Below are 27796 nucleotides of genomic sequence, written 5' to 3' on the forward strand. Positions count from 1 at the left end.
TCAGGGCACTGTCCGCTCCCATAGTCTTTCTCGAAGCAGCCACTGCCCTTTGGGATTCTCTGTCTCATAGTAGTCCTCCCCTGGAGACGCCATGGGCTCCGGTGCAAAGAGCTCCGTATCCCATCCCGTATCTTCTCCTGAGAAGTTGAAGAGGATCTGTCTGGAGCTCCCCAGGCTAGAAGGGAGGAATGAGGCACAGGGTTTAAGTTCAGCTTGGCCAGCCGCACAGAGGAAAGGGATGCCTGGATTACCACCATTCCTGTGGAGACCATCAGATGGCTCCCCCCATCCTGGGCTCTGGGGAGGAGCCAGCAGTGTCATCATGGGAACTTTGGATGGATCTCAGGTGGGCCTTGGCCTGGCCTTAAGGAAGGACAGGTGATGAGGGCTGGATCATGGTTTCACTATGTCTTGTACATGGTTTATTATTATGAGAGGAAAATGCTACCTAGGAAGCCCTGATTCCATCAGAATTGGGTGACTTCTGTAGAAGCAAAGGAAACCACTGGATGAGTCTCTATAGGCCCTTCTGTTGGACAGGCAGGCCCCACAGCAAGGCCTGGGTTGGCCAGACCAAGACTTAGGAGCACAAGACTCACACCTGTACGGACAGGCACCAGGAGTGTGGGGCTAGTGATTTTGGTGACTGGTCCTGGGACAGGAGGATATGGAGGAGAGACATGGGAGGTGGTGGTAAGATGGCCCTTCAGGATAGAACCGGGAGAGTCTGGGGTTGAACTCTTTTTTCTAACCAACAAATTCTCAGTTCCAGAGAGGATTGCAAGGAGCAATAGCACCTTCTTCAAACACCTCTAGTAATAATCTGTTAAAAATATAGTTTATATGTTTTCTCCATGGAAATAACACAAGTGTAGACTGCAAAGGTATCTCTGAGCCAGGAATGAGCACAGCTAACTAGCAATTGAAGTCAAGAGAAATAAGGAAAAGTTATAATTGGTTTGCCCAAGATGGCCATTGCCCACAGAGATACCATAAGATGTCTCTGACTGTGGACTTCTTACTGCATTCAACCCCAAACCCTCATTAAAAATCTGTAGCGCACAATGTGTCAATGGCACTTGGGAACAATAATGAAAGAAGATGGCCCAAAACATGAGGGTTAAATGAGCCAGAGAGAAAGGGAGGGAGATTCAGAGCTGAAGCTCTATCCAAGGAGAAGACAATGGTGGACCATGCTATAATAGACACTATCAAAAAATCTTTAGAAATCCTGCCCCCCCCCCCAAATACAATATACAGGAATAATTTTGGCACGTAGGATGGGCACTCCACACACCTTAAGAACCACCCAAGGGTCTGGAGGACACAGAAGCGTCTTAGTTCCAGTACTTAGCCCAAGCACTTACTCTTTTTTGTGGGCTTTGGGCTTAAATTTCAGGGTGTTGAATGCCCCTTCCACAGCCTTGGGCAAGTAAATGGGGTGCCTCTCCAGTCTCCTCTGGGTGCCAATGGTCCTGCGCTCCATGCTCCTTCGAAACTGGCTGTCTGAGGTGTGGCCAGCTTGTCCAGCAATGTCCTCAGAATGTCTGCGTGGGGCCCGCAGGATCCAGTTGGAATGCAAGCTGTGCTCCCGGGAGCTGGTGGCCACTGGAAGAGAGAAGAGGGTGACCTGGTGGGGAGGGCTGGGCGTCAAGAGGGGAAGAAGGCAAAGGAGAGGGTGGACGGGGCTAAGAGCTCACTGGGAATGGGTAGAGACAGTGGATCCTTAGAAAGGCCCCGGTGGCCAAGCAAGGAGGACTGCCTCTTTGGGTAGGGCACAGGGTGCTGAATATTCACTCCATCAAACACAGAGACAGAGGTCTGTATTATTGCTCAAAGTGTAATGTACACTGTTAAATGAAAGAAGATACTATTTTTGTTAATAAAATAAACTGGTGTGTGTGTGTGTGTGTGTGTGTGTGTGTGTGTGAAAGGTCATGTCACTGGATGGTTTGAGGTCATACATTTTTTTACCTTCTTTATGTTTTAGCATGTTGTTTGATTAACTGGAGTTACAATTGACATAGATGGTTATTTTTATCAGGACAAAACAGTCATTTTGTGACAAAAAACATTTTCATTAAAAGATTGTAATTGTGAAGATGACACTTGCACCCTCAGTGGACTCTGTCGTCCTTCCACAGATGTTCTGCATTTCCCAGGTCCCCACTCCTGGGTGAGGGCTTCTGTTTGCTGGGGGATGTGGGGCTGCATCCATGTGGAAGGTGAGCAAATTGCCCACAGGGTAGGATGAGCTCAGGAAATGGGGAACATGTCACAGGACCAATTTGAAAACCCAAATCTCACAGATGCACACCTATTGAGACCAGAGCAACCACAAACCACAAGCATGTCTTCCTTTGGCCATTAGTTTAAACCCCCAAGATTATTTAATATCAGGACCAGAAGCTGTTGCCAAGTATCTAGGTAAGAGTGGGGGTAAGGGCAAGTCAAAGTTTAAAGAAATGGACAGTTTGGGAATGTAAAAGTAGGCTCAACTCCTCAACCTGTTAGAATTCTTTGCTCTCCCCAGTGATCCACCATGGTGAGGAGGGAGGTGAAGCCTACCCCTTCCCCTTCCTTCGCCCCAGGGACTGGCTGGGCCTGGGCAGGCTCCTGGGCCTCTCCTGCTCCATGCAACAACACCCACCACCTAGCTTAGGTAGGGTCAGAGGCCAGGTTTTCAAATATAGTTTATCCATGCCCTTTCTCTTTTCAAAATTGTGGTGACATGTAGGTAACATCAAACCATCTTCACCATATTTAAATGTGCCATTGGGGTAGTGTTAAATACACTCCCATAAGCAATCTCCAGAACTTTTTCATGTCACTAAACAGGAACTCTCTACACACCCTTCCCCCATTAGTTCTGCTCCTTGTCACTTTTCTTCTCTTAGGAAAGCTTGACCCTGTCTCAGCTCCGTGGGCCACAGGGCCTCAGAGTGCTGGCTGGAGGCTGGGGTGGTTGCAGCAGGGACAGCCAGGTCCCCAGAGATAACAAGCTCAGGAGCTGGCAGGGAGAGGGGTTCCCTTTAATCAGAAGGGGGGACCCCATTGCTTATCCCAGAATCCCACTCACATCCCCACGCACTTTCAGCCACTGGGTTAAGGTCCCTTCCCCAGCACGCACCATCAAAATCCACGTCTTCATTCAGCAGGTCAGCCTCGGCCACCCGGGGTCCCCTCTCTGTATCCAGCTCTGCAATGATGGAGTCGAAGAAGGCGATGGCCTCGGCCACATCGGCACTGAACTGCGAGTATTTCTTTGAAGCTACTTTCTGCAGGAGATAAGAGGGGAGGAGGGCTGGCTGAACCAGGTTCTGAGGACCCACAGGCACATAAGCCAGAGACGCTGGAAAGGAGTAACTGTTGCTGAAACTTCATGAATATGGAGTCAAGAATTTATGAAGTTTCGAAGGTAAGCTTGAAAGCCAAGATATGAAGTGAACCATAGTGTCTATCATGAGTGAGTGAATTAAGAAAATGTGGTATATATATTTGCACTCGAATATTATTCAGCCATAAAAAATAATGAAATCCTGCCATTTGCTGCAAATTGGAGGACATTACATAAAGTAAAATAAACCAGGCACAGAAAGAAAAACACCACATGTCCTTATTCACATGTGGAAGCTAAAAAGTTTGATCTCATGTAAGTAGAAAGAGTAGTGGTCACTTAGAGGAAGGGGAGAGGGGAGTGGAGATTGAAGGATAATGAGTTGGAGACAAAGAATCACAAAATATGGTAGATAGGAGGGATAAACTCTACTGTTCATAGCACAGTGGGGTCAATATAGTTCACAACAATTTATTATGTATTTTAGATGGACACAGTACCCTTATTTTGTTTCTTTAGTTTTCTGTGTGTGTGGTGCTGAGGTCAAACCTAGTGCCTCACGCATGCTAGGTGAGTGCTCTACCACTGAGCCACAACCACAGCCTTACTATTTGTTGTTGTTGTTTTACTTTTATTTTGTTTTATTTATTTATTTATTTATTTATTTATTTATTTATGTGGTGCTGAGGATCAAACCCAGGGCCTCACGTGTGCAAGGCAAGTGCTCTACCGCTAAGCCACAACCCCAGCCCCATTATTATTATTATGATTTTATAAAGAACTAGAAGGAAGGAGTTTGAAGTTTCCAACACAAAGAAATGAAAGATGTCTAAAAAGGTAGAAATGTTAATCAACCTGATTTGGTCATTACACTTTGCAAACTTGTATTGAATTATACCCCATATATGCAATTATTATGTGTTAATTTTTTTAAAAAGGTAAATTTGATTAAGTGCCCCATTGAAGGAAGTTCAATACTCCAAATCCATAAGTGCTGTGGGTCAACGGATTTCTAAATATCTCAGGCAGAGATAATGAAAGGACAATAAGATCTATTTCATTCTTGTTCACAGATTTGTCATCAGATATTAGAAAAAAATAATGCAAGGAAGATCAGTGGAGTACAATCAGGGGACCAAGAGGGAGGGAGGAGGAAGGAGAAGAACCGGGAAATGAAGGTGACCAAGCTATGTCATTTATGTGCCTGTATGACTATATCACAGTGCACTCCAATTTTATATCTAACTGTAGTGCACCAATAAAAAATAAATAGAAGGAAGACCAATAGAGTAGATGAAAGTGAGCAGGGGGAGGAGAGAAAGTGGCCAATTGGGCCCCAATCATGGGATAAATAATAATAAGTAAGACTTAAATGAATCTATTCAGTGTCTAATCAAGTTCCAGGCTCTTTGTTGACTTGTGCATGATCTCAGTTTGTTGGAATAACTTTCAGTTTATAGCTAGCAGCTAGCAGCTCTGAGCAGCTCGGATGCTTGAAGAATCTATATTCCTTCAGGCCTGATAGGAACACCTGCAGGATGGGGTGCTCACTCTAGAGGGCCGTTAGTGAAACCTCATCCTTAGCACTTGTGGTTAGCGGTGCCAAGATGCCAGGCCAGGAAACTGATAGCCAGGAGCTTCGACATGGAACTCCTAATTTAGATACCCCCTCCCCTAGGGACAAAGACCCTTCCTGATGATAGCAATATTTAGAACATCCTCATAATGTGGTTACATTAGGCTAAGATGATTGGCTCATGGATACTATCTTGCTTGTGTATGATTGACGGGCACGTCCCACTCGAACCCTATAACAATAGTATGCATTCCAAAAATAAACTGAGCTACTGGACGACAGCCTGAGGTGGGTCTCCAGCCAGTTCTCTCACCAGCTCCCAGAGTCTGTGTGTTGATTCCGCGTCTCTACCCACCGCGACAAGGTAGCCGAGCAACTAATTGACCAGAACCACAGCATCAGTTTATCATCCTCTTGACCACAACCCACACAGAGCCTGCCAAGAGCACCTGACACCATGGAAGTCCAGCACCACGTAGGCTAACAATCACAGATTTAGAAAGAAAGAAATAAACCACTAGCCTAGAAATTGCCACCTCAGTCTCTGTCACCAGAGCTAGTGGGCAGTAGCCCTTTCAGCTGTGCACTCGTTATTCCAAATACATAATCATGTTGATTATTTCCAAAACTTTGAGCTTTAGGAGTCCTGCTTGGGCCTCCCAGCCACACCTGACACTCTGGCTGTATGTGGCAGTAATGCCATCCCAGGCTCCCCCATACACTTGGGACAGCCAGCTCGTCCACCCTTCTGGACCCTTCTGGACCCCACCAGGAGTCTCTGCTAGGCTGTGCAACACACCATCATTATAAAACTTGCTTCTGTTACAAGAAGTTTGGGTCCTGGTATAGCTAGAGTATGAGTCATCATCTGCAGCTTTCTTGTGTCATTAGCAGCTGGCCTACATCTGCCTGTGAGATCAAGTCCCATCTCAAAAGAAGGCTTTCCCCTGAGATCCTTTATGGAATGAAGTAGGTGCATACGCGAATGAATAAGCAAATTGCTGTCTTTTCTTGCGTAGCCCTGCCTTCCTTCCCTGCAAACAAAATCTGCCCCTGTTCCAATCCAGAGCCTGGCCCTGGGAGGTGACTCGTGGATAGTCTGTATCTCCCTCGACATTTTCAGGGTGATTCTGTAACAGCAGTGCCCTCTCCCAGCTGGATATAGAGATTTTCTGTGTCTGGCCTCTTTGCAAAGGAATGAAATCAGATAATCCAGGGACTCTAGGAGTCAGCAGCTGAGAACCAGCATTTGAAAAGCCCCAGGGCTTGGGGGAGAGAGAATGGCTCACCAATCCCCACCTCAGCACTAATCCAGGATAAAAAGCTCCAACACCAGTCTTATTTCCTGGCTTTGCAAGAGCAGAGCTCCATGATGACAGGGTCACAGGGGACAGGACCCAAGAGGACAGGGTACAGATCAGTAAATTCAGAGGACAAAAGCTCTTGCACTAAAGAGCTGAGACTCCTTGTGTCCTTGTGCACATGCTTTTGCACCTCCTAGTGCTTAGCCACAGAGGTGACCCTGCTCCTTTCATCTTGCCACTGGATGACAGCATCCCACACAAGAGGTGCACCTTCCCAGCCCCAAACCCAACCTAAACCACCTGCTGGACAGGCACTTCTCTGCTTGTGTTCATGCAGGGTGTTTGCTCCCTGGGCTTCATGTCCAGCATCCATCCCTGCTAGACTTCCTTCTGGTTAGGCACAGCGAGTGCCCCCATGTGTTTAAACGTCTGGGAATTCTTATCCCATGTCCCACAGACTGGGTGACCAAACATTCTGGCTTGCTCAGTAATCACCCCAGTATATGCCTGTTACCCCGGCATAATTATGAATAGCACCTTGTCTCACTCTCAAAAGTGACCTGAGTTAGAGGACAAATTACCTCATCCCTCTAGTTGTACTATCTCCCCGTTTCCCACAATGAGCAGACTATCTGTTTTATTATCAAGCTTCTGCATATGTGCATAATTATTTCCTAACTCTTCATTTAGGAATGAAATCCAAATATCATTGATCACCAATCCTTTAAAAGGGATTTCTTCAAGTTCCTCATTTTCTTTCTTGCCCAAGTCTTATACGCAATATCTCATTGAAAGTTTCCAGGCATGTTTATTTAAGATGAACTAGGAAATTCAAGCACTTCTGAAGAGATTTCAGTACAAAATCCTTCTAGGTCTTAATGATTTTTTTGTCAAATCTTTCATATTTGCCTTGTCCAGATCTCACTTGCTTTAAAAAAAAATCAACTTTCTAAAATATCCAATTTGGTTTTGTAGAAAAAAAAATTTTACATACTTATATTGCATCATTTATCATATTTAAATAGATTATATTATAAATTATAATGATAAGTCCAAAGGACATAAACCAGTTTGGGAAGAAATATGACAATTTTAATAAGTACATATTAAACTTGTGAGGGCTGGTGAGTACATAGCATACTCTAGTTCTTAAAATTGCTTCCTTCTAAACATTTCAGATATAAAAAATGTACAGAATTGTCCTATGAATCCTGGGAATTCTCACCACCACCAGCTTCAAAATTCATAAACTTTCTTCCATATTATTCATCTATCATCCTCCCTCTTTTTTTAAATAAAGCCAACCCTAAAAAATTATAATTTTACTCATAAATACTTCAAACTGTATTTTGAACGTAGATGTTTTCAGCCATTCACAATATTATGATGTGTAACAAAATTGATAATTTTTAAATATCAGCAGGTAGCCAGTCTGCATCCTATTTTCCCTGACTCAAAAATGTCTTTTGCAAGTTCCGTGTGTTCACATTAGGATCCAAGGTTGACATTGCTATGTTTCTGAATCTCAAAAGAGACTCAAATGTTCATCTTATACATTTCCTACTCCAGACTTGAATTCTGTTATTTCTCAACGAGCCTTATTTTTAATCAGAAGTGGCATAAAACACTAAAAAATGTTTTGTGTATGCCATTTAATTGTTGAATAATTCACATCATTTGTTCTATAGAATTTCTCACATTATAGATTTGACTCACTCCCTGGTGATATTGGTTGACCTGCCCTCCATTTATTACATTCCCTATGGTAATAATTCACTAGTGATGATCTATACCACATATCAGGAGGCACACAGTACACATTTTCCAGCTTTATGTTATATGGGTTTATATGTTTGTATGGATTTGTGTGGTGGTGCTTGATCCATCTAATTTAAAGTTTATCCTCAACCTTTTTCTTAGTGATCTTAGAGTCGTTGTCTAGATCCATTATTTTAGTACTGATTGCAAAGGGTTGATGCTTTTTTCTCCCCAGTGCTGGTGATTGAACCCAGGGCCTCATGCATGTTAGACATTATTTTTCTAATTCTACATTCTTTCTGCATTTATTAGCTATGTTTCTGGTGTGAAGAACTCTCACCAATTATCCATTGGGTTTAGAAATAGAGGAATAAATAATTGATCCTTTCTTCTCATTTATTATTTTTAAAGAAATGAATTGATATCCTAGAAAGTTCCTAAGACAACTATGAGCCCAGTTATTGGGCAGGCTGAGGCAGGAGAATCCTAAGTTTGAGGCCAGCTTGGACAACTTAGTAAGACCGTATCCCCCAAATTAAAAAAGGGCTGAGGATGTAGCTCAGTGGTAGAGCACTTGCCCGGCATGCACAAGGCCTTGGGTTCAATCCCCAATACCACAAAAAGAAAAAGATGATCAATGAGGTTCATTGGTTTGTTTTTGGTATCATTACCAATTCAGAGACTTTAAACACACCTGATAATGCCTTTTCATCTGTTCTAATTATCCTTTTTGATTTTCAAAATTGTCCCATCCTTTGACAATAAGAAACCTTTCGAGGTAGATCCTGAGTTCGTTTGACACAATCTTAGCATCTTTGAGAGCTTCCGAGCTTTTAGATATAACACAATATCCAATGTTCCTCTTGTACATTTCCTACTCCATACTTAGATTCTGTTATTTCTCCAAGTCAGAAGGGGCATTTAGATAGCACAATGTATATGTTAGGGGTTTTTATTGGGCAGGATTGTCATTACTTCTAGGCCTTTACAATAAACTAGGAAATGTTGCTTTTTGGAAAAAGAAAAAATAATCTGGAGTTCATACTAATATCTGTGATTCAAATTACAGCAGTGTATTTGCCATTCCTCTCTCCCAACCTTTGTATTATTGCTATAATGCATTTTACTTTTAATTATGCTCTAAAACCATAATACACTATTCTTCTTTTTCCTGTAGACAGAGAATTTAAAAAGACAACTCCACAAATTTTATTTTTACCCTCTTCCCCACAAGGCTCTTTATTTCTTTGTATGCATCTAACTTTCTGTTATCACATTCCTGCCTCCTGAAAATCACCCTTTAATATTTATTGTACTACTGGTCTCCTGTCAATGCAATGACTACTCTTGGTTTATCTTAGAAATACTTATTTTGCTTTCATTTTTAAAGGTACTTTCACTCTGCATAGAACTCTGAGTTGACAGGTACTGTGTCCCCCAAAGTTCAATATAATTCCCAATGCAATAGTTTGAGAGGTGGAACCTTAAGATGTGATTAGGTCATGAGGGCTCTCCTCTTATAAATGGATTAAAGCCATTTTTGCAGGAGGGGACTAGTTATTGAGGGAATGAGCTCCGGATAAAAGGATGCATTCAGCTCCCTAGACCCCTGTCTCTCTTTCATGTGTGTTTTCTTTCCCATCTTCCTTCCACCATGGGATGACATAGCAAGAAGATCCTCTCCAGATATGGGCTCCTGACCTTGAACTTTTGAACTTCAGATCTATAAGAAATAAATCTGTTTTTTATGAATTAACCAGTCTCAGGTATTTTATCATGGTAACATAAAACAGACTAAGACAAAATAGATTCTGAGTTTTTTATTTTTGTCTTTCAGCTTTTTAAAAGAAAGCACTCCATTGTTTCCTGGATCACATCATTTCTGATGAGAATTCTGCTGTAAATTTTTAATCCATGTTCCACGGTGAGTAATATGTCTTTTTTCCCCTGTCTTTTCAGCAAATTTATTACAATGTGCCTAGGTTTTGTTGTTACTGTTATTTATTCTACTTGGTGTTTTCCAATCTTCTTTTATGGTTTTATGGGTGATGTTAATTTTGGAAAATTCTCAGCCATTGTTTCCTCAAATATTTCTAGCTCTCCCCCATCTTCTTCTCCATTTATGTCTATATTAGACTATTTCGTGTTGTTCTACAGTTCCTGAATGCTCTGTTTTATTTTCCTTATGTTTTCTTGTGTGTTGTTTTGGTAATTTGTTTTATCTACCTTTCCATCTCCAATCTTGTTAATTCCTTCCTTGGCTGTGGCAAGTGTACTGATGAGCCCATCAAAGAGATTCTCATCTTTGATACTGTGCTATCCATTTCTAGTCTCTTTGATTCTTTTTCAAAGTTATCATGATTTTATTGGAATTCTCTATCTGATCTTACAAGCATTCTGCCTTTTCCACTAGGGCTTTTATCATATTAATCATTGTTTTGTTTTGTTTGTTTAATTCCTGTCTTACCTGATGGTTCCAAGGTCTGTGCCATCTGGCTCTATTATGTGAATCTGGCTCTATTGGTTTCTTGGTTTCTTTGCCTCCTCCTCCTCCTCCTCCTCCTCCTCCTCCTCCTCCTCCTCCTCCTCCTCCTCCTCCTTTCTTCTCCTCCTCCTCCTCCTTCTTCTTGTCATAAAACTCACAATTATCTGTTAAAAGCCAGATATTCTGTGTAAGGTAGTAGATATTTAGGCTTTTATGCCTAGAAATTTTTTTTGCTGTGTTAGGCCTTTAGTTTGATTCTCGGTCATTCTAGATCATTTACATGGGATTGTTACTATGGTTACTCTCAGGGTCTCTTAGACTTGAACCTTTTCTTGAAAAAGTTTTTGTTAAAAGTGGTAGCTGATGGTCCAGAGTTTCTCCTCACTGTCTGCTGCATCCTCAGTTTTAGGTCTTGCCTTTGTGCTACCTTTGGAAGAAGGTCTCTCTCCATGTTCTCACTCCTCTCTTAGCAATAGTCAGTATACCACCAAATTCTTGTTTGCAATGGTGACAGGAGGCAGAAGGGCATTCACTGTTTTTCTGAGTAGGCCCCAGTCTTGGGCAGGCACTGGGTCCTGGGGATGCAGCCTATTCAGTGGCCTTGGCCTTCTTTTGGCTGTAGTTGTAAACATCCCTTCCCCAACTAAAGTTTTTGCTCCAAAGGAAGATACAAAAACATAATCCTGTCAGGTATCCAAGAACTTCCCTCAGCAGCTGCTGTCCCCTCCCCAGGCCTGGGACACTTTCTCAGGGCTCTCTACCAATCTTATGTGAGCACCCACTGGAGGTCATGGGGTAAATGTGAATTCTACCTAAATTTGCAAGCCTCGGGGACTCCTCCTCCCTCTCCAGCTCACACTCTGCCACCACCCATTTGCTGCCAATTTTAGGTGGGATCTTCTCCACATCTGTCTGTGTCTGCACCACCTAGATAGGTACAGTCATGTTGTCACTCCATTCAGAGTCCCTCTCCCCTTAGATTTTGGGCTGGCTGCTTTTCCTGAGACCTCAACTCTCTCATGGTTCCAAGAAAAATCATAAACTTGATTATATGGGTTTTCTCTTGTTGTTGTTGTTGTTAAAAGGATGGAAGTGAAATTCTTCTCATCTCTCCACATCCTGAACAGAAATTGACGGTTTATCCAGTTCAAACTCAGTATAATAGGTTTTATGCTTAAATTCCTAATTTACATGTGTGTTTTTCTTACACTGAAAATCTTGGCTCCATGTGAGATTAACAAAATTAGTTTACCTCTGCCACAATTTTGCGTAACCTAGATAAAAGATGAGAAGAAAGAGTCCTTATCATTTGAAATTTGAGGGCTGTATTGAAAAAAATCATTCCCCACTTCCTCCATTATCATCAATTAGCTTTAGCTATGTATTTTTACCTTTCACATGTAGTCCTTGATTGTTTTGGCATTTTTATATTATTTTTATTTTTCATATAGTATGAGGCTACTTTATATGGTGAACTAAAATTTTTCCCAATGCCATCTATCTAAATAATATAAATAAATTGTGTATAAAATTGTTTTTAAAAAGTTACTAGCTTTATGTTACTATGTATAATGATTTCAAAATCTAAAATCCTTATAATGTTTGTATTCTCCTGTTGATGTATCATTACTCATTATTTTTTAATTTATTCATTACATGAATTCATAAATTTTAAAAATAATTTCAAAATAACACCACCAATATTAGTCCATTGAATGCAATGTAAGATTTGTGTGTGTGTTTCCTTGGCATGTCTTTTAAAGTCTCTTGAAATTCTTTTCTTTGTGATTATGCTGTTGACTTGGTAATCATTTAGGTTCATATGCACCAGTTGGTTTTCAACTTTTAATGATTGTTTTTTCTCTTTTGATTTAATGCTTTAAAAGCTTATAACAATATGCATAGTTTCAAATCCAAAACTGTGAGTAACATTCAAGACAGAACTTATTTCCATTCCAGCCTTTTTCATCTTGTTTACTCCATTCTTTCTCTAGTATTTTGTTTATTCTTTCATCACTTCTTTTTGGCAAGATAAGCAAGCATGAGTTTATATCCATATTTACCCACTTAAAAAAAAGGGAAGGAGCATACAACATACCTGTAGAAATTGCTTTCTTCACTTCATGTAGCCAGAGGTTCACTCCCAACAGAGAGAGCCTCCTTTTCCTTCTTAGTAGCTGCATAGTTCTCCATTATACATCTGTACTATAGAAACACACATCAGCCCCCTTGTTGATGGATCTTTGGGTTGTTTGCAGCCCCCTGCTACAACAATTAGCAATACAGTGGAGAGTCTTGTGCATATGTCATTCTGAACCTTGCCAGTAAGACCATAGTTTGGTGTGGATCTGCTTATAAGTGCCCAGCTTATTGTGGGTTGTTTTAAAGAGAGAACTATAAGTAAGCATCAAGTGATCTGGCAAGTTAGTTTAAAAGGGGTTCAGAATAACCCTTTAATAACAGAGCTTTGATTAACTTTTATAAAGTTCACTTTGAAATGTCCCCAAATGGATTTTGTGATGATTTTCTCCATATCAAGGGTCAGCCAGAAGTCAGGGTCAGGGCTGTCCAAGTCCTGGCTTGATTTTAACCATTTTTCCTGCCTTCCCCCAGCTTCCCTGGAGCTTTCTGACCAGCATCGTTGGTGACCCTTCCAGCTGCATTGATAGAGGTCCAGGATTCAGGGCTCAGGTGAACATCACAGGAAAATCTACTTTACAAAGAGGGGGTGACACGAAATGGGACTTCAGTCATCATCCTCCCTGGGTGAGACCCCAAATAGTCTTCCCTCCTTGACTCAGAACATGAGACAAAAGGGGACTGCTGCTCTCCCAGTCTTAACATTTCTGTAGCACAGAACTTTGAACTTCTTTGGAGAGGCTGAATGGGATGCAGTCTGCTTCCTGATATAACATGGCTGCGCCTGAGGTTTGCAGGGTCCCTCTCCATCCTGAAGCAGCCCCAAGGAGAAAGAATATTCTGTAAGAGCATCTGTATCGCATTGCTGTCTCCACTTAGTCACCTTTCACACGTCACCTTCTGTGACCTTAGGTTACCTTTTTCCAGGCCCCCCCTGCGCCACCCATACACCCCGCCTAGATCTTGGGTTACTTCCCCCAGATGAAATCTGCTTTTTTCCAAATCAAACTCTATCGTCTTTCTCATTTCAATTTCTGAACCCCAGAAGGCAGTTTCTGAAATTATTCTGCTTTTTTTTTTTTTTTTTTTTTTTTTTTTGTCAGCCTGCCATCCCTCCTGGCTTCACCTGCCCTCTGGGTACCTACGTTGCCCCTTGTCTAATTTGTCCATTTTCTTCCGGGTTCTATCAGTATTTGTCCACAAGAGATCGGAATTCTACAAAATGAACTTCCTGTTATAAACAATAACACTCTGTCAAAGGGAAGTGTAGGGGGACATTCTAAACCCGCCAGTTCCCCCACCCTGGGGTCAGCTCATGTGTCACCTCCCCTCTGAAGTTTTCATTGATTGAAACAGACAGACCCGCACACTTTTCTATGCTCATGTTCTGCTTTGTGTGAACAGGTACACAGCGGTCACACATTGTGTTAGACCCTCCATAGTCCTACCCTAGACTAGTGATCCCGAACCTCTTCTTTGAGATGGCTTTGGCAAATGACACTCACAATTACAACACAACTCCTTTTAATAGATGCTCCCTACCAGCTGCTACATACCTGTGTCAGGTTGTAGGATATTGGAAACTCCCAACATTATGGTTGACATTCTACCAGCTTCTTTTCCAGGAAACTTAACACACCTGTGTAACGCAGGCAGCAGTGCTTAGAGTGACTGCTTCACACTATGGGCCACATTCAGGCAAACATGACTATGAACATCACATGCCTACTTCTATGCTCAACATGCTGTAAAACTATTTATGGAGTGAATGAATGTACACTCCTATATACAATAACTAATATTATGGTTTGGGTATGAGGTTCCCCCCCCCCAAATCTCCTGTGTTAACCCAGGAATGTTCAGAGGTAAATGGTAAATCTAACCAGTCTATCCTAGTTTGAATGGACTGACTAGGTTGCAGGTAACTGTAGGCAGGTGGGATGTGGCTGGAAGAGGCCAGTCACTGAGTCTTGTCCTGGAAGTGTGCCTTCCTTGTGGCTTCTTCCTTCTCCTTCTCCTCCCCCTTCTCCCTCTCTCCCTATCCTTCTCCTTCTCCTTCTTTCTGTAAGGGGAGCACTCTCCTCCACTGGGCCCTTCCACCATGATGCGCTGCCTCACCTTGGGGCCATAGGGTTAGGGTTCACTATCTGTGGACTGAGATCTCTGAAACCATCAGCCCCAAATAAACTTTCCCTCCTCTAAGTTGTTCTTTTTTTTTTTAAAGAGAGATAGGTAGAGAGAGAGAGAGAATTTTAATATTTATTTTTTAGTTATCAGCGGGCACAACATCTTTGTATGTGGTGCTGAGGATCGAACCTGGGCCGTACGCATGCCAGGCGAGCGCGCTACCACTTGATCCACATCCCCAGCCCCTCTAAGTTGTTCTTGTTGGGTATTTTGGTCACAGCAATGCAAAAGATGACTAAAACACCTAATATTTATATTTTACCATCAATCAGGGTGCTTCTAATTTACACTTTTGGATTTAACTTGAACATTTTAAGAACTCTATACAGATGCTACTCAGTTTACAATGAGTTACATCCTGATAAGTCCACTTTAAGTTGAAAATATGAGTTCAGACTACTGAACATCATAACTTCACCTAGCCTAACTTAAATATGTTCAGAACATTTGCATTAGCCTATGATTGGACCACTTCATCTAACACAAAACCTAGTTTATAATAAAGTGTTGAACATCTAATGTAATTTATTAAATACTGTACTGAAAATGAGAAACAAATTGCTCATTTTTACACCAACATAAAGTAAAAAAAGTCATAAATTGAATCACAAATTCTGAGGTTTATGCTATGGAGTACTGATAATACTCTTCTGGGTCAATTATACCTATAAATCTGAACGTTGATGTTGGTTATATAATTTCCAGGATCAAATGTGAAATGGATCTTGATTGGGAAGATGTTTTTTTTTCCATTGAATCATTCAATCTGGGTGAAATTAAATGCATAACAATTCAAATTTATCCCCAAGGAATATAATATAATCAAAATAAGCTTTTAGGATAAACCATAAGAGGCCCAACTCCTGCATCCTCCTTGCCTTCTGCCACTCTTGAGATGGATATTGAGGACCAAGTCAAAAGTAATATATATCTTATACTTTGTGTACAACCAGAGATATGAAAAATTGTGCTCTATATGTGTAATAATAAATGCAATGTATTCTGATGTCATATATAAATTTTTAAAAAGTAATATTTACCTTATCTCTTTGACATAATTGCACTTAAGAGAATAGTTGAATGAGGGTTTATGAAAAAATAAGGGGATAGATATGAATAACAATCTATGGTATATATGGTAACAAACTGTAGAATGAAAGCATAGTCACTGAAATTTAAATGCATATGCACAAATACCCATCTACAAATTTTTGTTTTGATTAGCAAAATGTTCAACTTGACAGGGCTAAAGAAAAAATCAGTGATGTAGACAACAGAGCTGAGAAAATCAACACTAAAAGGAAAAAAAGTTTTAAAAAACTGTAAAATAATTAAACATTTCTATTATAATTAAACCTTAAAATAGTTTGGGGAGTACAGCTGCCCATCTTTAGTAACAGAGATACAGGCTCACAGGTGCTACCTGATAGTTGTTAGACAATTTTTCTCCCAGCTTTATAATCCATCCATTACTTCTTTTGCAGTTACATGGTAACTCCTTTTCTTAAATGTCATCGAAATGATCCTTTGACTATAACAAAACACTGTGGAAAAAGTTGCTCACATTTATCAAATTTTAAAAGCATAAGTAATAGAGTTGAATTAGTACCTTTAAACAGAGTACAATATCTTTTCATACAATAAGTGAAACGTTTGAACCCAAAGACAGAAGGGAAGGAGTGGTCAATAAGTGGTGATGGAAAACTTCACATTTGGGAAAAGTTCAAGTTGGTTTTCAGTTCCTACTGTTATCAAAATTAATTGCTAGTAGATTTTAAAAATAAGTTTTTAACAATAAAAGCATTTAAAGTCAGGGAAGGAGGTGAGTTAAGTATGCAATTTACCTTGAGGTTTGGAAGGAATTTCTAAAGTGAAAATAATGGAAGAAATAACAAAGACAAAATTGGCATATTTGACTAAATAAAACTCAATAGCTACTGTCCATCAGAAAATGTCAGATAAGGGCTGGGTTATGGCTCAGTGGTAGAGCACATGGCTAGCATGTGTAAGGCATTGGCACTGGGCTCAATTATCAGCACAGCATACAAATAAACAAAATAAAGGTCCATCAACAACTAAAAAAAATACTTTAAAAAGAAAACAACTTGGAGAAAATATTTTTAACACATATGGCAGATAATGGGCTGATATCCTTAAATAAAAAGAATCTTTATAAATAAATAACAAAAAGATAACACAACCAAAAGAAAAACGTATAAAGATATGAATGGACAATTCACTAAACAAGAAGGATGCCAAAAGAAAATGGGCCACTTTTCACTCAATAATCAAAGCCTCTTAAAATAATGCCATTTATCCATCAAATTGTCTGACTTTTAAAATTAATGATAATACTTGGTCTGATAAAATACAGTAAGAAGCGTTTTCTAATCCACTGTTGATGAAAATGCAAAATGCATCTGGAAAGGAGTATTATGAGAGGGGAAAAAGAAATAACTGTTTTTCCTCACTCTCCTCTCACTCAGCAATCAATGCAGAAGGCTTCTATGACCAAACACGCGGAGGTGTCCCCATGCGTAAGAAAGCAAGCAATTCTGTGACTGCGGAGTGTCCTCTGATTCCATTCACTTCTGACTCTATCTGCCTGGAGATAGGTCAGATCTTACAGGTTGAGCTCAGTCCCCCAAGACTGCACCCAGACATACATGCTTCAGATGCCCCAGATTGTTCTACCTGTGCTTCTGACCTACAGGTTATAAATGGGGGTTCCCACAACCCCTACTGAGGTTCGATTAAGTTAGAGAGGCTCACAGAACTCAGGGAAATGTGTTTGCTGTTTATTAGAAAGGACATTACAACAGAGATAGACACCAGATAGAGACAGCTGGGACAAGGTATACAGGAGAGGACAAGTAGCTTCCATGTCTTCTAGAAAGCACCAGAATCCAGAAACTTGCATGTGTTCTGCTATCCTGAAGCTTTCTGAACCCAGACTTAGTGTTTTTATGAAAGCTTTATTATATAGGCACAGTTGATTAACTCATTGGACCTTCATGATCAATTCACCCTTCAGCCCCTCTCTACTCCTCAGAGCTTGAGCCGAAAGTCCCAGCTCTCTCCTCCTGCCTTGTGACCAGCCCAATCCTGAAGCTTCCTAGGGACCTCCAGCCATCAGTCCACTCATTAGCACACAGAGACACTGCTTTGTAGACTCCAAGGAGTTTAGAAGATGAATTTCAGGAAACAGAGCAAGACAAAATATATGTTTCACAATATCACATATATGTAGAAGAATCTTCAGAAAATTAATGACCTTTTAATCCTCAACCCATTAATCACACTTCGAGGGATTGATAAAAAAATGTCTTATGGATCATAGAGTAAGAAGTATTTATTTATAATGTTTGATAATTGTCTAAAATAGTTATTAAAAATTTTTTGTCTTCACAACTTTTGTTTACAAAAAGTAAAGATGGTCAAAAGCCTACAATATATAACATTAAATGAAAAGAAGAAAATACAAAACTAGGGCTTTTCTGGATTTTCCATCAAACTTCATAACAGTTTCTTTCTTTGAAAACGGAGATTCTCAGGCTTTTGGTTTATTGAGCATCTACCGTGTATCTGGAACTGTGCTAGAGATTCAAGATAAAAAGATCAATAAGATGCAGAGTCTGGACTCAATGAGCTCACAGTCAGTGGCAAAGAGAAGCAAATGAGCTGTTATAGTGGCTGTGTGAGTGTGGGGAAGGACTCAGACACAGGGAGGAGGAAAACCCACTGAGATGGAGTGTGGCTATGAGAAAAGTCTCCTGGGAGGTGCTCACAGGGCAAGGAGTTAGCCAGGTGGAGAGGAAGGGGAGTGGAAGAAGTGTTGTTTCTAAGCAGAACAAACAGCTTGTGCTTTAGGGTAGATTAGGAAATATAATTACACATCCTGCGGCTTGACTGAGGGCTTGTAGTAATCACACGCTGCGTTATCAATCATTATTACACTGTCTGCCATCTAGCAGAGAGCTCTGCCAAGCATAATGGAATATTCTTTGCAGCTCATATTGAATTTTTACTGCCTTTCAACTCTGCAAACTAGAGATGAGCCAAGTGAGAGAGACTCCCCCCATCCCCTAGTTAACCCATGCTCACGGAAAATCTGCCTCTAATATCACTGTATTTGCAGAAGTGTCCCCAACAGATCCAAAGAATAATTCCCGGCAGTGCAAAACAGATTCAGAATCTGCTTCTCATGCTATATTTAATTTATCTATGGATGATTTAATCTGTTTGTAGATTAATTGGATTCAGAACCTACTGCCATTGAAGAGAAAGAGCCTTCTACCTGTTATTGACGTGATCCTATTTTGTAAATCAAGACTGAGGGAACTCAAGTGAAAATTGATTCTGCAAACTAACTGTTGTCAGAATGAAACTATTTTAAATAAAAACCCATCACTTTGGGGAGGCTTTTGCCAGAATGCAACTAGTTCTTTTGAAGTCATTCTTATAGAAGGTGAATTTCTTTAGTCGAGTACATTTTGCAACTAGTTCATCCAGGCAGACATACCAAGAATCCCAGCTGCTCAGAGTTTCATGATCCAGGGAAGAATTAATGAGGTTTCTTCTGACTGGTGGGTGACCAGTAATCCTGGCCTTGGAAAATCTCTAGCCTAAATCATCTGGGCTGCATGGGGGTCTATGGGTGGGGTTGGGAGGACCATGGGATTTCACAGGATGCTGTAGCCTGCCCCAAAAGCCCTCCCCAATCCTGGCCTGGCTCCACAACCAACATTCCTGAGGCTCTTCTCTGTGGTCCACCCAATCCACAGTCCACTTATATGTCCCTGTCCTTGTAGTGGAATGTTGGCAGTGTACCTGATCATCTAGCTCTAAAGTATAGAGGGTAGTCCTCAGTGAGGACCCCAAATGCCAGTAAGCAATCTTGTCGGAGACAGGGTAGTCCCACATTCTGACACCTGTTACAACATGGATGAGCCTTGAAAATGTTGTGGTCAATAGAATGAATCAGACACAGAAGCACAGATACATGTCAGCTAGCAACAGACCACATACATGGATGACGGTGGTCCCATGTGGTTGTATCACCTAGTGACGTCTGAGCTATCTTCATTGGTGTAAGGATGCTTTATGGTATTTGCACAATGACACAGTGGCCTAGCGTCACATTTCTCAGAATGTGGCCCTGTCATTAAGTGGCATGTGACCACATAGGAGGTACCTGGTATGGGCAAATTCATGAAGATAGAAAGTGGAATAGAGACCAGGGTAGTAGATAAGGAATGAGTGGGCACAGAGTTTCTGACTGGGATGGTGGCAAAGTTCTAGAATGGGTGGTGGTGATGGCTACTTAACATGGTGAGTGTACTGAATGACACTGAATCATATACTAAAAAATAGTTTGGTAATTTTTAACAGTGGGTGGGTGGCAGTTCTGGGGATCTAACGCAGGGCCTTGCACATACTAAGTATGTGCTCTATCTCTGAGCTACACCCCAGCCATCATTTTTAAATTTCAAAGTATCTCACTTAAGATAGTAGAATGAGACAGACACTATTACCCTATGTACATGTATGATTACACTACTAATGTGAGTCTGCACCATGTACAGCCAGAGGAATGAGAAGTTGTGCTCCATTTTGTATAATGTATCAAAATGCATTCTGCTGTCATGTATAACTAATTAAAACATATTTTAAAAATATTTTTTAAAGTATCTCACTTAAAAAGATTATTTTAAAGAAATAATTGTCAGACCTTTTATTTAAAAAAATTTTCCTGATTCCTAAATAGAGTATTTATAAAACTTCTATGATCTCTTAAGGAATTCATTTTCCAGTACACTACTAGCAATACTTGTTTTATTTGGTAATAGGAACAGAATCCAGAGGCACTGTACCAGTGAGCTACTTCCTCAGCCCATTTTATTTTTTATTTTTACTTCCTAAATTGCTTAGGTCCTCGCTAAGCTGACCTCAAATTTGGGATCTTCCTGCCTCAGCCTCCCGAGCCACTGAGATTACAGGCATGGGCCACCTACCCAGCTCTATGAGTAATACTTTTATAAAGTGTTTTAAAATATGTTAAGGTTTAATTGCCTTTTGAATGAGTCGTCATGGGTTTGTATAAATTGTAAACTGGAAAAGTTCATGGAATCTAGTGGCTGGCAATTAACAATTTGAAAGCTACTTAGTATTATATACTTTTACTTTCTTAAAAAATTGATGCAGGCCTGGGGCTGTAGCTCAGAGGCAGAGTGCTTGCCTAGCATGCGTGAGTCACTGGGTTTGATCCTTAGAACCACATAAAAATAAACCAATAAAATAAAGGCATTCTGTCCATCTACAACTACAAAAAAATTTTTTAAATGATGCAAAATTGTTTAAAGAAAAGTGCCTAATTATTAACAGTAAACACATGTTATTACCTATAATTTGAGAACACTAGAAAGCATCCACTTAAGGAATGACAAGGTGCTATGTTGAAAACGGTTAATGTTATGTTTATTTGACACATGCCCCCCAAAAGTTGGAATGGGTGATGAGAATGTTCTACAGTTAGACAGTGGTGAAAGCGACACCACCATGAATAGACTCAAAACCATTGCCTTGTATGCTTTAGAAGGGTGAGTTTTATGTATATAAATTAAAGGGGGTTTGTTGTTGTTGCTGTTTGTTTTTACAAAGGACTCTGAGAGAAGTGATGTTTATGAGAAGGAGAGTAGAGAGAGAAGTCAAATGCTCCAAGCCCCTCACGATGTGGGTGGCTGGGCTGGAGCTCAAAGAAATGAAAAGAAACAGTAAGGCAGGAGAGGCAAACAGGCCTGTCCCAGAGGTAGACTATTTGGGTGACCCCAGAACAAATCACAGACAGAGCACTTGGCTTTCTAACATGCAGGACATGGTGGGGCGTGTTTGCAAGAAACACTAGGGGACAACTTGGTATAGTTTTCTCTGGGAGAACCACATCTTTAGGGGATTTTGACAGACTGTTGGAAGAACCTGTGCTCCATGCATATCTCAGGCCTCCAAGTCTAGCCCTGGGCTCAGAGGGAGTGGCAGAAGCCTCAGACTCAAGGATAATCCTGAAGCCTTTGCTAAGACTGGGTTCAAGGCTGGGGCAGTTGTCACCGCAGGGGCTCTGAGAAACTGCAGAGGGAGCTCTGTGCTGGTTTTATGCCTTGCTGTCTCTCAACCATGAGCCCCCCTTGCAGACAGGGATGATAAGTGTGAGTTGATGAATGAATGAATGAATGAATGAAGAAATGATTTATTAATGAATGACTACTAAAATATTATTGAGTTCATTACCAATCCCATCACACAAAATTCCCTGTATCAAGTACCATATGAGAAGCATTAGAATTCAAAGTTAGGGGGAAAAAAAAATCTCCCTTCCCCTAAGCAATAGATATGGTCCTTTTTTAGATCATCAGAATTTTGAAGTGAATCCAGCCATTTCCCTGCAAATTTGCTCTGCAAATTTTTTTGAGTGGTCTTGATTTTCTGTGGATTTTTTTTTCCTCTCCTGATTTTCCAGTTTCTACTGCTACTTCATTATTCTGGTGTGTGGCTCATCTCAGATGTTTGTGAAATGAGCTGGAGGTTTGAACATACTTTTGTGGAAATGATTTGAGGACACAGTACCTACCCATGGTGACTGGGCCTGCACTACTTCCCCAGCTCTCTTCCAAGAGAAGAGAACAAACTCAATATTCCCATGCTGTGAAGACCTGGGGTGAAATGAAATCAGGGGTAGCTATGTGAGGGAAATTTTAAAGACCCATGGAGAAGAGACAACTTAAGCCAGGCCTTTCGGTCACTTCTTTCCAGCCAGGTTTCTCTGGGTGAAGGGAGCCTAGGTCAGGCAGCCTCCTTTGGGAGACTCCTTCTGTTGTGAAGTGTCCCCCAAAAGCTCAGGTGTGAGACAATGCAAGAAGGTTTAGAGGAGAAATGATTGGATTATAAGAGTCTTAATCCAACATTGAATCAATCCCCTGATGGGGATTAACTGAGTGGTAACTGAAGACAGGTAGGATGTGGCTGGAGGAAGTGGGTCATTGGGGGTGTGGTCTTGGGATATATAGTTTGGAACTGGTGAGTGAGGTCTCGGCTTCCCTCCACCACATTCTTCTCCCACGAGCCCCAAAGAATGGAGCCTGCTGTCTCTGAACTGAGACCTCTGAAACTATGAGCCCCCAAATAAACTTTTCCTCCTCTATAATGGCCCTGGTCAGGTCTTTTAAGTCACAGCAATGAAAAAGCTGACTAAAACACCTTCCTAGCACCATGAGTATAGCAGGTGGGTACCTCCCTGACCCCTCTCCCTGACTCAGGTATGCCCAAGTGGGCAGGATAGAGAGCAGTGTCCTCAGTGGGTCCTGAGGTGCACACTCTGACATCTTGTATGTTATACAGGCTCAAAAAATGTTCCCTGGGCTGGGGATATAGCTCAGCTGGAAGAGTGCTTGCCTCCCATGCACTGGGTTCAATTCCTAGCACTGGAAAAAAAAAATGTTCCCCAGTTGAAAGGTGCTACGGGACATCTACTAGAGGGTGAATTCTGGCACGACACAGACTGACTTTACATCGTGGCTCTTTGTTCATTGGGAACTTGGCCTCACACAACTGCTCCACCACGTCTCTGAGCCCCAGTTCTCCCATCTGTAGGATGGGCTGATACCTAGCATGTGGGATTTGGAGGATGATTAGCTGTGGGTTGTTCCTGATGGTGCCTGGGCTGTGGCACAGAAGCAGTGGAAGCAGGTGTGGAGGACACTGTCACTGTTTCTCTTCACTGTCGGAAACACCCAAGGTGCCCAGAGGAGGATCTTGCCCTGTTGGTTCAGAGACTCTACAGGACAAGACCTGTTTCAAATATGCTGTCCCACTGCCCTGCACATTGTGCCCTGTATTAGAAATTCGAACCTTTGAGCACCCAAATAATGAATCCCAAACTGTAGCTCATGCCCAACATAGAATCATAAAAATGATCACATATGGATTTTTGTTGTTCTGACTTTAAAATCTTGGAGAAAGTATGTTTCTTTCATTTTTTGTGACAACTTCTTATTCTGAGGGAGAAACAGATCCCACAGGGCCTGGCTGGGACCCCCACCATATGTGACTCCAGGGGCACTTCCCGGGCTCACCTTCCCTTTGGTTTACCCACATTTTTTCCTTCCCTTGACCCACATGGGTGCCCTTCTAGGCTCAAGGTATCTCCAGGGAGCTGGGATGGCAGACCATCGGGCACCCTGGTGCTTCATGCCTGAGACACCAGTAGCCTTTCAATTAAAATGCCTTACTTCAGAGCATTAAAAAAGTATAGATCTTGACCCAGTAGTACCTTGTGAAATCAAGTTAGCATGCCATGACCAAATTTTGAAATAGAATACTTTGAAAAACATCAGAGTGCTAAGCAAGAAAAGGAGTTAAGTCCATTTCATGACAATTTTATTTTCATTGTATGTTTAGGTAAACTAAGTCAATATCTAAAATATATGTAGGAGTTCTGTGGCTCTTAATCAAAATAATTTAAAAGCCATCTTACTTGCAAGAGAGGAACAGGCAAGGAGACTTGGGCTCTGCGTGCGGCCAGGCAAGGGGCTGATATTTGGAGAGAAGGAAGGAGGAGCTGCCATGTGTCTTGGGTCACTTAGAACACGGCTCACTCCCTACATAAAGGCCAGCTCCCTGCTACCTATGGCACAAAAGACAGCAGACTTGAAGTTCACAAAGCATCTATGAGTGCTGAGTGGCGTCCACTGCTCCAGGGAGAGAAAAATGAAAAAGTTACCGTTTCTAGTTCAAGTGCCCCAGGCTCAGTGCAGTCCACCCTGGGAGACACGCATTTCAACAAACCACAGTAGGATGTGGTGAGCGCTGGGTCAGAGAGAACTTCTAAGTCTGGAGAAGAGAAAAGGGCTAGTTCTATAGATGAGTCCATGTATTTCCAAACACATGTGTTTCCAAGTGACGGTGCCAGGGAAGGCTGTGTCCCAGGCCCCTCTCCCAACTTCCAGTAGCTCCTTGGCTTGTGGCTGAATCACTCCAGCCTCCACATGGCCCTCTCCCTGGGTCTCTGCATCTTCACAAAGCCATCTTCTTATTAGGAACAGCAGTTGTATTGGATTAGTGTCCCCTTTCTCTGGCATGACCTCATCTTAACTAATACCATCTGCAATGACTCTAGTTCTAAATAAAACCACCTTCTGTGTCTCCATAATAAGGAGACAGGGAAAAGAACAGGGCTTGCTTTAACCCTTGAGCACCAGCAGGGTTTTCTACCAAAGAGGAAGGCTATGGCATTCCAGAGGGGAGGAGCCTCCTGGCGGCTGCCTCTGAAGTGCACAGAGACCTATTCTGCAGCGACCACACACATTCTTGCACAGTAAGCTCAGTAGGCGGCTCTTTCTGGAGGAGCCACGGGGAGGAAAGCAGCTCATCCGAAGGCTACCAGCCTTCTGCACCTAACATTCTGAGTCAGTCAACACTAGAGTATCCAGAAGTACCAGCTAGAGTCACATGCAAGATGTTACTGACTCCTCACAAGGGATATTATCATTTCCAAGTCTGTGCTACTGAAATAGAGGCCCAGAAAGGTAAACCTCGTTTGGCAAAGGCCCACAGCTTGTAAATACCTTGGTCTGATTGACTTCAATATCCTTTTAAGACTTTCCCCTGTTGACACCATGGTAAGAGGCATCTTCTCAGAAGATCCACGCATGGTACATGTCTGTGCCCCTCTTCACAGCCACTTCATAAAGCTAGAGATGGCTGTTCTACTTCTCTCCCTTTCCTCCATTCGCAGATAGCTCAGCAGGAAGGACGCTAGGTCCCACAAGGGTTGATTCCCTTTGCAGGGCACAGTGCCCAGAAGGAATCTAACCATAGCTTAGAACCGAAAAATACTCAATCTGGAAAGAAGTCCAAAGGCCCTGCCACCCTCTCTGTCATCAAAGCTGGCCCCAAAGTAGGAGACATCTGTCCCACAAATCTATAGCTGGCTGACCACAGGATCAGCAGGGGATCCAGATCTAGGAGGCTTTTGTAGAAATCCCAACACTGACATACTTTTGCAGTTAAACAATTATTTAAATGGCTCCCACTTGGTATTAAATGCAGATAGCTGAAACCTGTTGGGTTGGGCCAAGCCCTAGAGATTTGATAGCAGTCCAATCGGTCATTCAACATTAATGCACCTTGGATGCTGCAGGACACTCTGGCAAGACAGCGAGGGAGTGGGAAGCAGGCCGGCTCTGGAGACCCTCTAGTCCAGCCATTGCAAAAAATGGAAATATTCAGCCAAAGACCCTCAAATTATAGGCATTAAAAATAAACTAAATAAACTGGAAGAAATAAAGAACAGAGTAAGTAAGTGGATGGAGGGGTCATACCTGGAATCAGATGACCTAGTGAGTCACATGCAAGATGTAGGACAAGATAGGGTCCTTGAGCCTTAGTTTACCTTCCATGATACAGGACTTCCTCTCTACCTTTCACACTGGCATTATTTAAATAAAAGAGCATTTACAAAACTCTGTGATAAGTATAAGTGACAAAATACATGCATGTTTTCTTTCATTAATTTCATGTTTGTGGCCTCCAGTGTCCAGCAAACTCATCTGGCAACTTCCTGCAAGCCAGAGACTCTCTCTGTGCCTTACTTGAGCCACTGGAACACCTGAGCCCAAGGTACTGCTGGACTAATCCCCTGGTAGTTTGACTGGCCTGGGACTAAGCACCTAGATATTTGAAATCATCTAGTTCATGCAAAAAAAAAAATCACTTTTCCCTGGGATTTTAAAATGTGATCATAATAGCATTTGAAGAAATCGCAATAAAATGCTGAGAAATCATTGGCCATCATCCAAATGCCATGAAGCATTATCTCTTCCGTTAATTGGGCTGTAAGTGACAGATGGAGGATGCAAATTCAGAACCACCTGGCACCCAGTCCCTGCCCTTCCCACCTGGGTGCGCTATTGATGCCATTAAATTGCTCTTCCTGTGTCCTTAGCTTTTAAAATAAGCAAGGGATTAGCCACCAATCCCAGACTGGGAAGTTGGCCATAGGGAGTCTTTAAGGACTACTGACCCATTGCTTGGGGTGGGTCTGACTTATTAAGCAAGTCCATAGATTAGACAGACAGTTGCAACAGGTATTCACAGCTCCTGAAAGAGCTCCCATCTAAACCGTGCAGCTCAGCCGTACTTTTTTTTTTTTTTTAACCAGGATTTGAACCCAGGGGCACTTAACCACTGAGCACATTCCCCCGCCCCTTTTTTATATTTTATTTAGAGACAGAGTCTTGCTGAGCTGCTCAGGGCCTCGCTAAATTGCCGATGCTGGCTTTGAACTTGCGATCCTCCTGCCTCAGCCTCCAGAGCCTCTGGGATTATAGAGGAGCACCACCGCACCGCGCAGCACTTACCTTTATTTCTTTGGAGGAGGATTGGCCAGAGGCCTTTTTGCCTCCCTTGGAGGATTTGGAGGAGGTGGAGGAAACGCCCTGCGTGCGGTGGGCCTTGAGGTCGCTGAAGCTGTTGAGGTACTTCTTGCGCAGGGCCAGCAGCTCCTGCAGGTACTGCAGACAGTCCTGGGTGCGCGAATACATCCAGGCCCGGTCCTCCTCCTGGGGAGGGTAGTACAGGCTGCTGTCCATGCTGCTCGTGCTTCTGTACTTCTTCAAGGACTCACTGAATTTCTCACCGTGGTCCCCGACCACGTACATGGAGCTGCTGCGAATGAGCCTCACGGTGGGACCGGCTCCGTTGCAGTAGGGGCTCTCCGCAGCAGCCTTCCTCTGCCGGCTGGAGCTAAAGATGGAGTGGATCTTTCTGAACATGGTGCTCGATTTCTCTCTGTGGGTAGCTTCCAGCTGCCTGCACTGCCGCCACTTGATCTAGCTGGAGGTAGAGGAGTCGACATCCAGGCCCCGCGCCATCTGCCTTCCAGGAGGCTCGGATCTCTGGAATCCCAGCGAGTGCGCCTGGGTCAGACTGGCGACGTGCGCATCTCTCCTGGGGGGGAT

At 42.2% G+C, this 27796-nt stretch overlaps 1 protein-coding gene and 1 long non-coding RNA gene across 3 annotated transcripts in view; one reads left to right on the forward strand and one right to left on the reverse strand.

Annotated features, from left to right (window-relative positions):
• C4H13orf42 (chromosome 4 C13orf42 homolog) lies at positions 1-27610 on the reverse strand. The gene is made up of 4 exons (XM_027928947.2): positions 27197-27610; positions 3131-3278; positions 1368-1608; positions 1-175 (listed from the first exon to the last, which is right to left on the reverse strand). The coding sequence occupies exons 1-4, from the start codon at positions 27608-27610 to the stop codon at positions 1-3; spliced, it is 978 nt and encodes a 325-aa protein (XP_027784748.1).
• The window catches only part of LOC114087456 (uncharacterized), a 34885-nt gene continuing 10431 nt past the window's right edge, over positions 3343-27796 (forward strand). The window contains exons 1-3 of one of the 2 annotated variants that reach the window (XR_003581825.3): positions 3343-3418; positions 9813-9899; positions 13074-13226. This is a non-coding gene — a long non-coding RNA (uncharacterized lncRNA). The remainder of the gene's footprint in view (positions 3419-9812; positions 9900-13073; positions 13227-27796) is intronic. The other variant, XR_003581826.3, reaches the window with a different exon arrangement.

This window comes from Marmota flaviventris, chromosome 4, assembly GCF_047511675.1.
Source record: "Marmota flaviventris isolate mMarFla1 chromosome 4, mMarFla1.hap1, whole genome shotgun sequence".
Taxonomy (NCBI): Eukaryota; Metazoa; Chordata; class Mammalia; order Rodentia; family Sciuridae; genus Marmota; species Marmota flaviventris.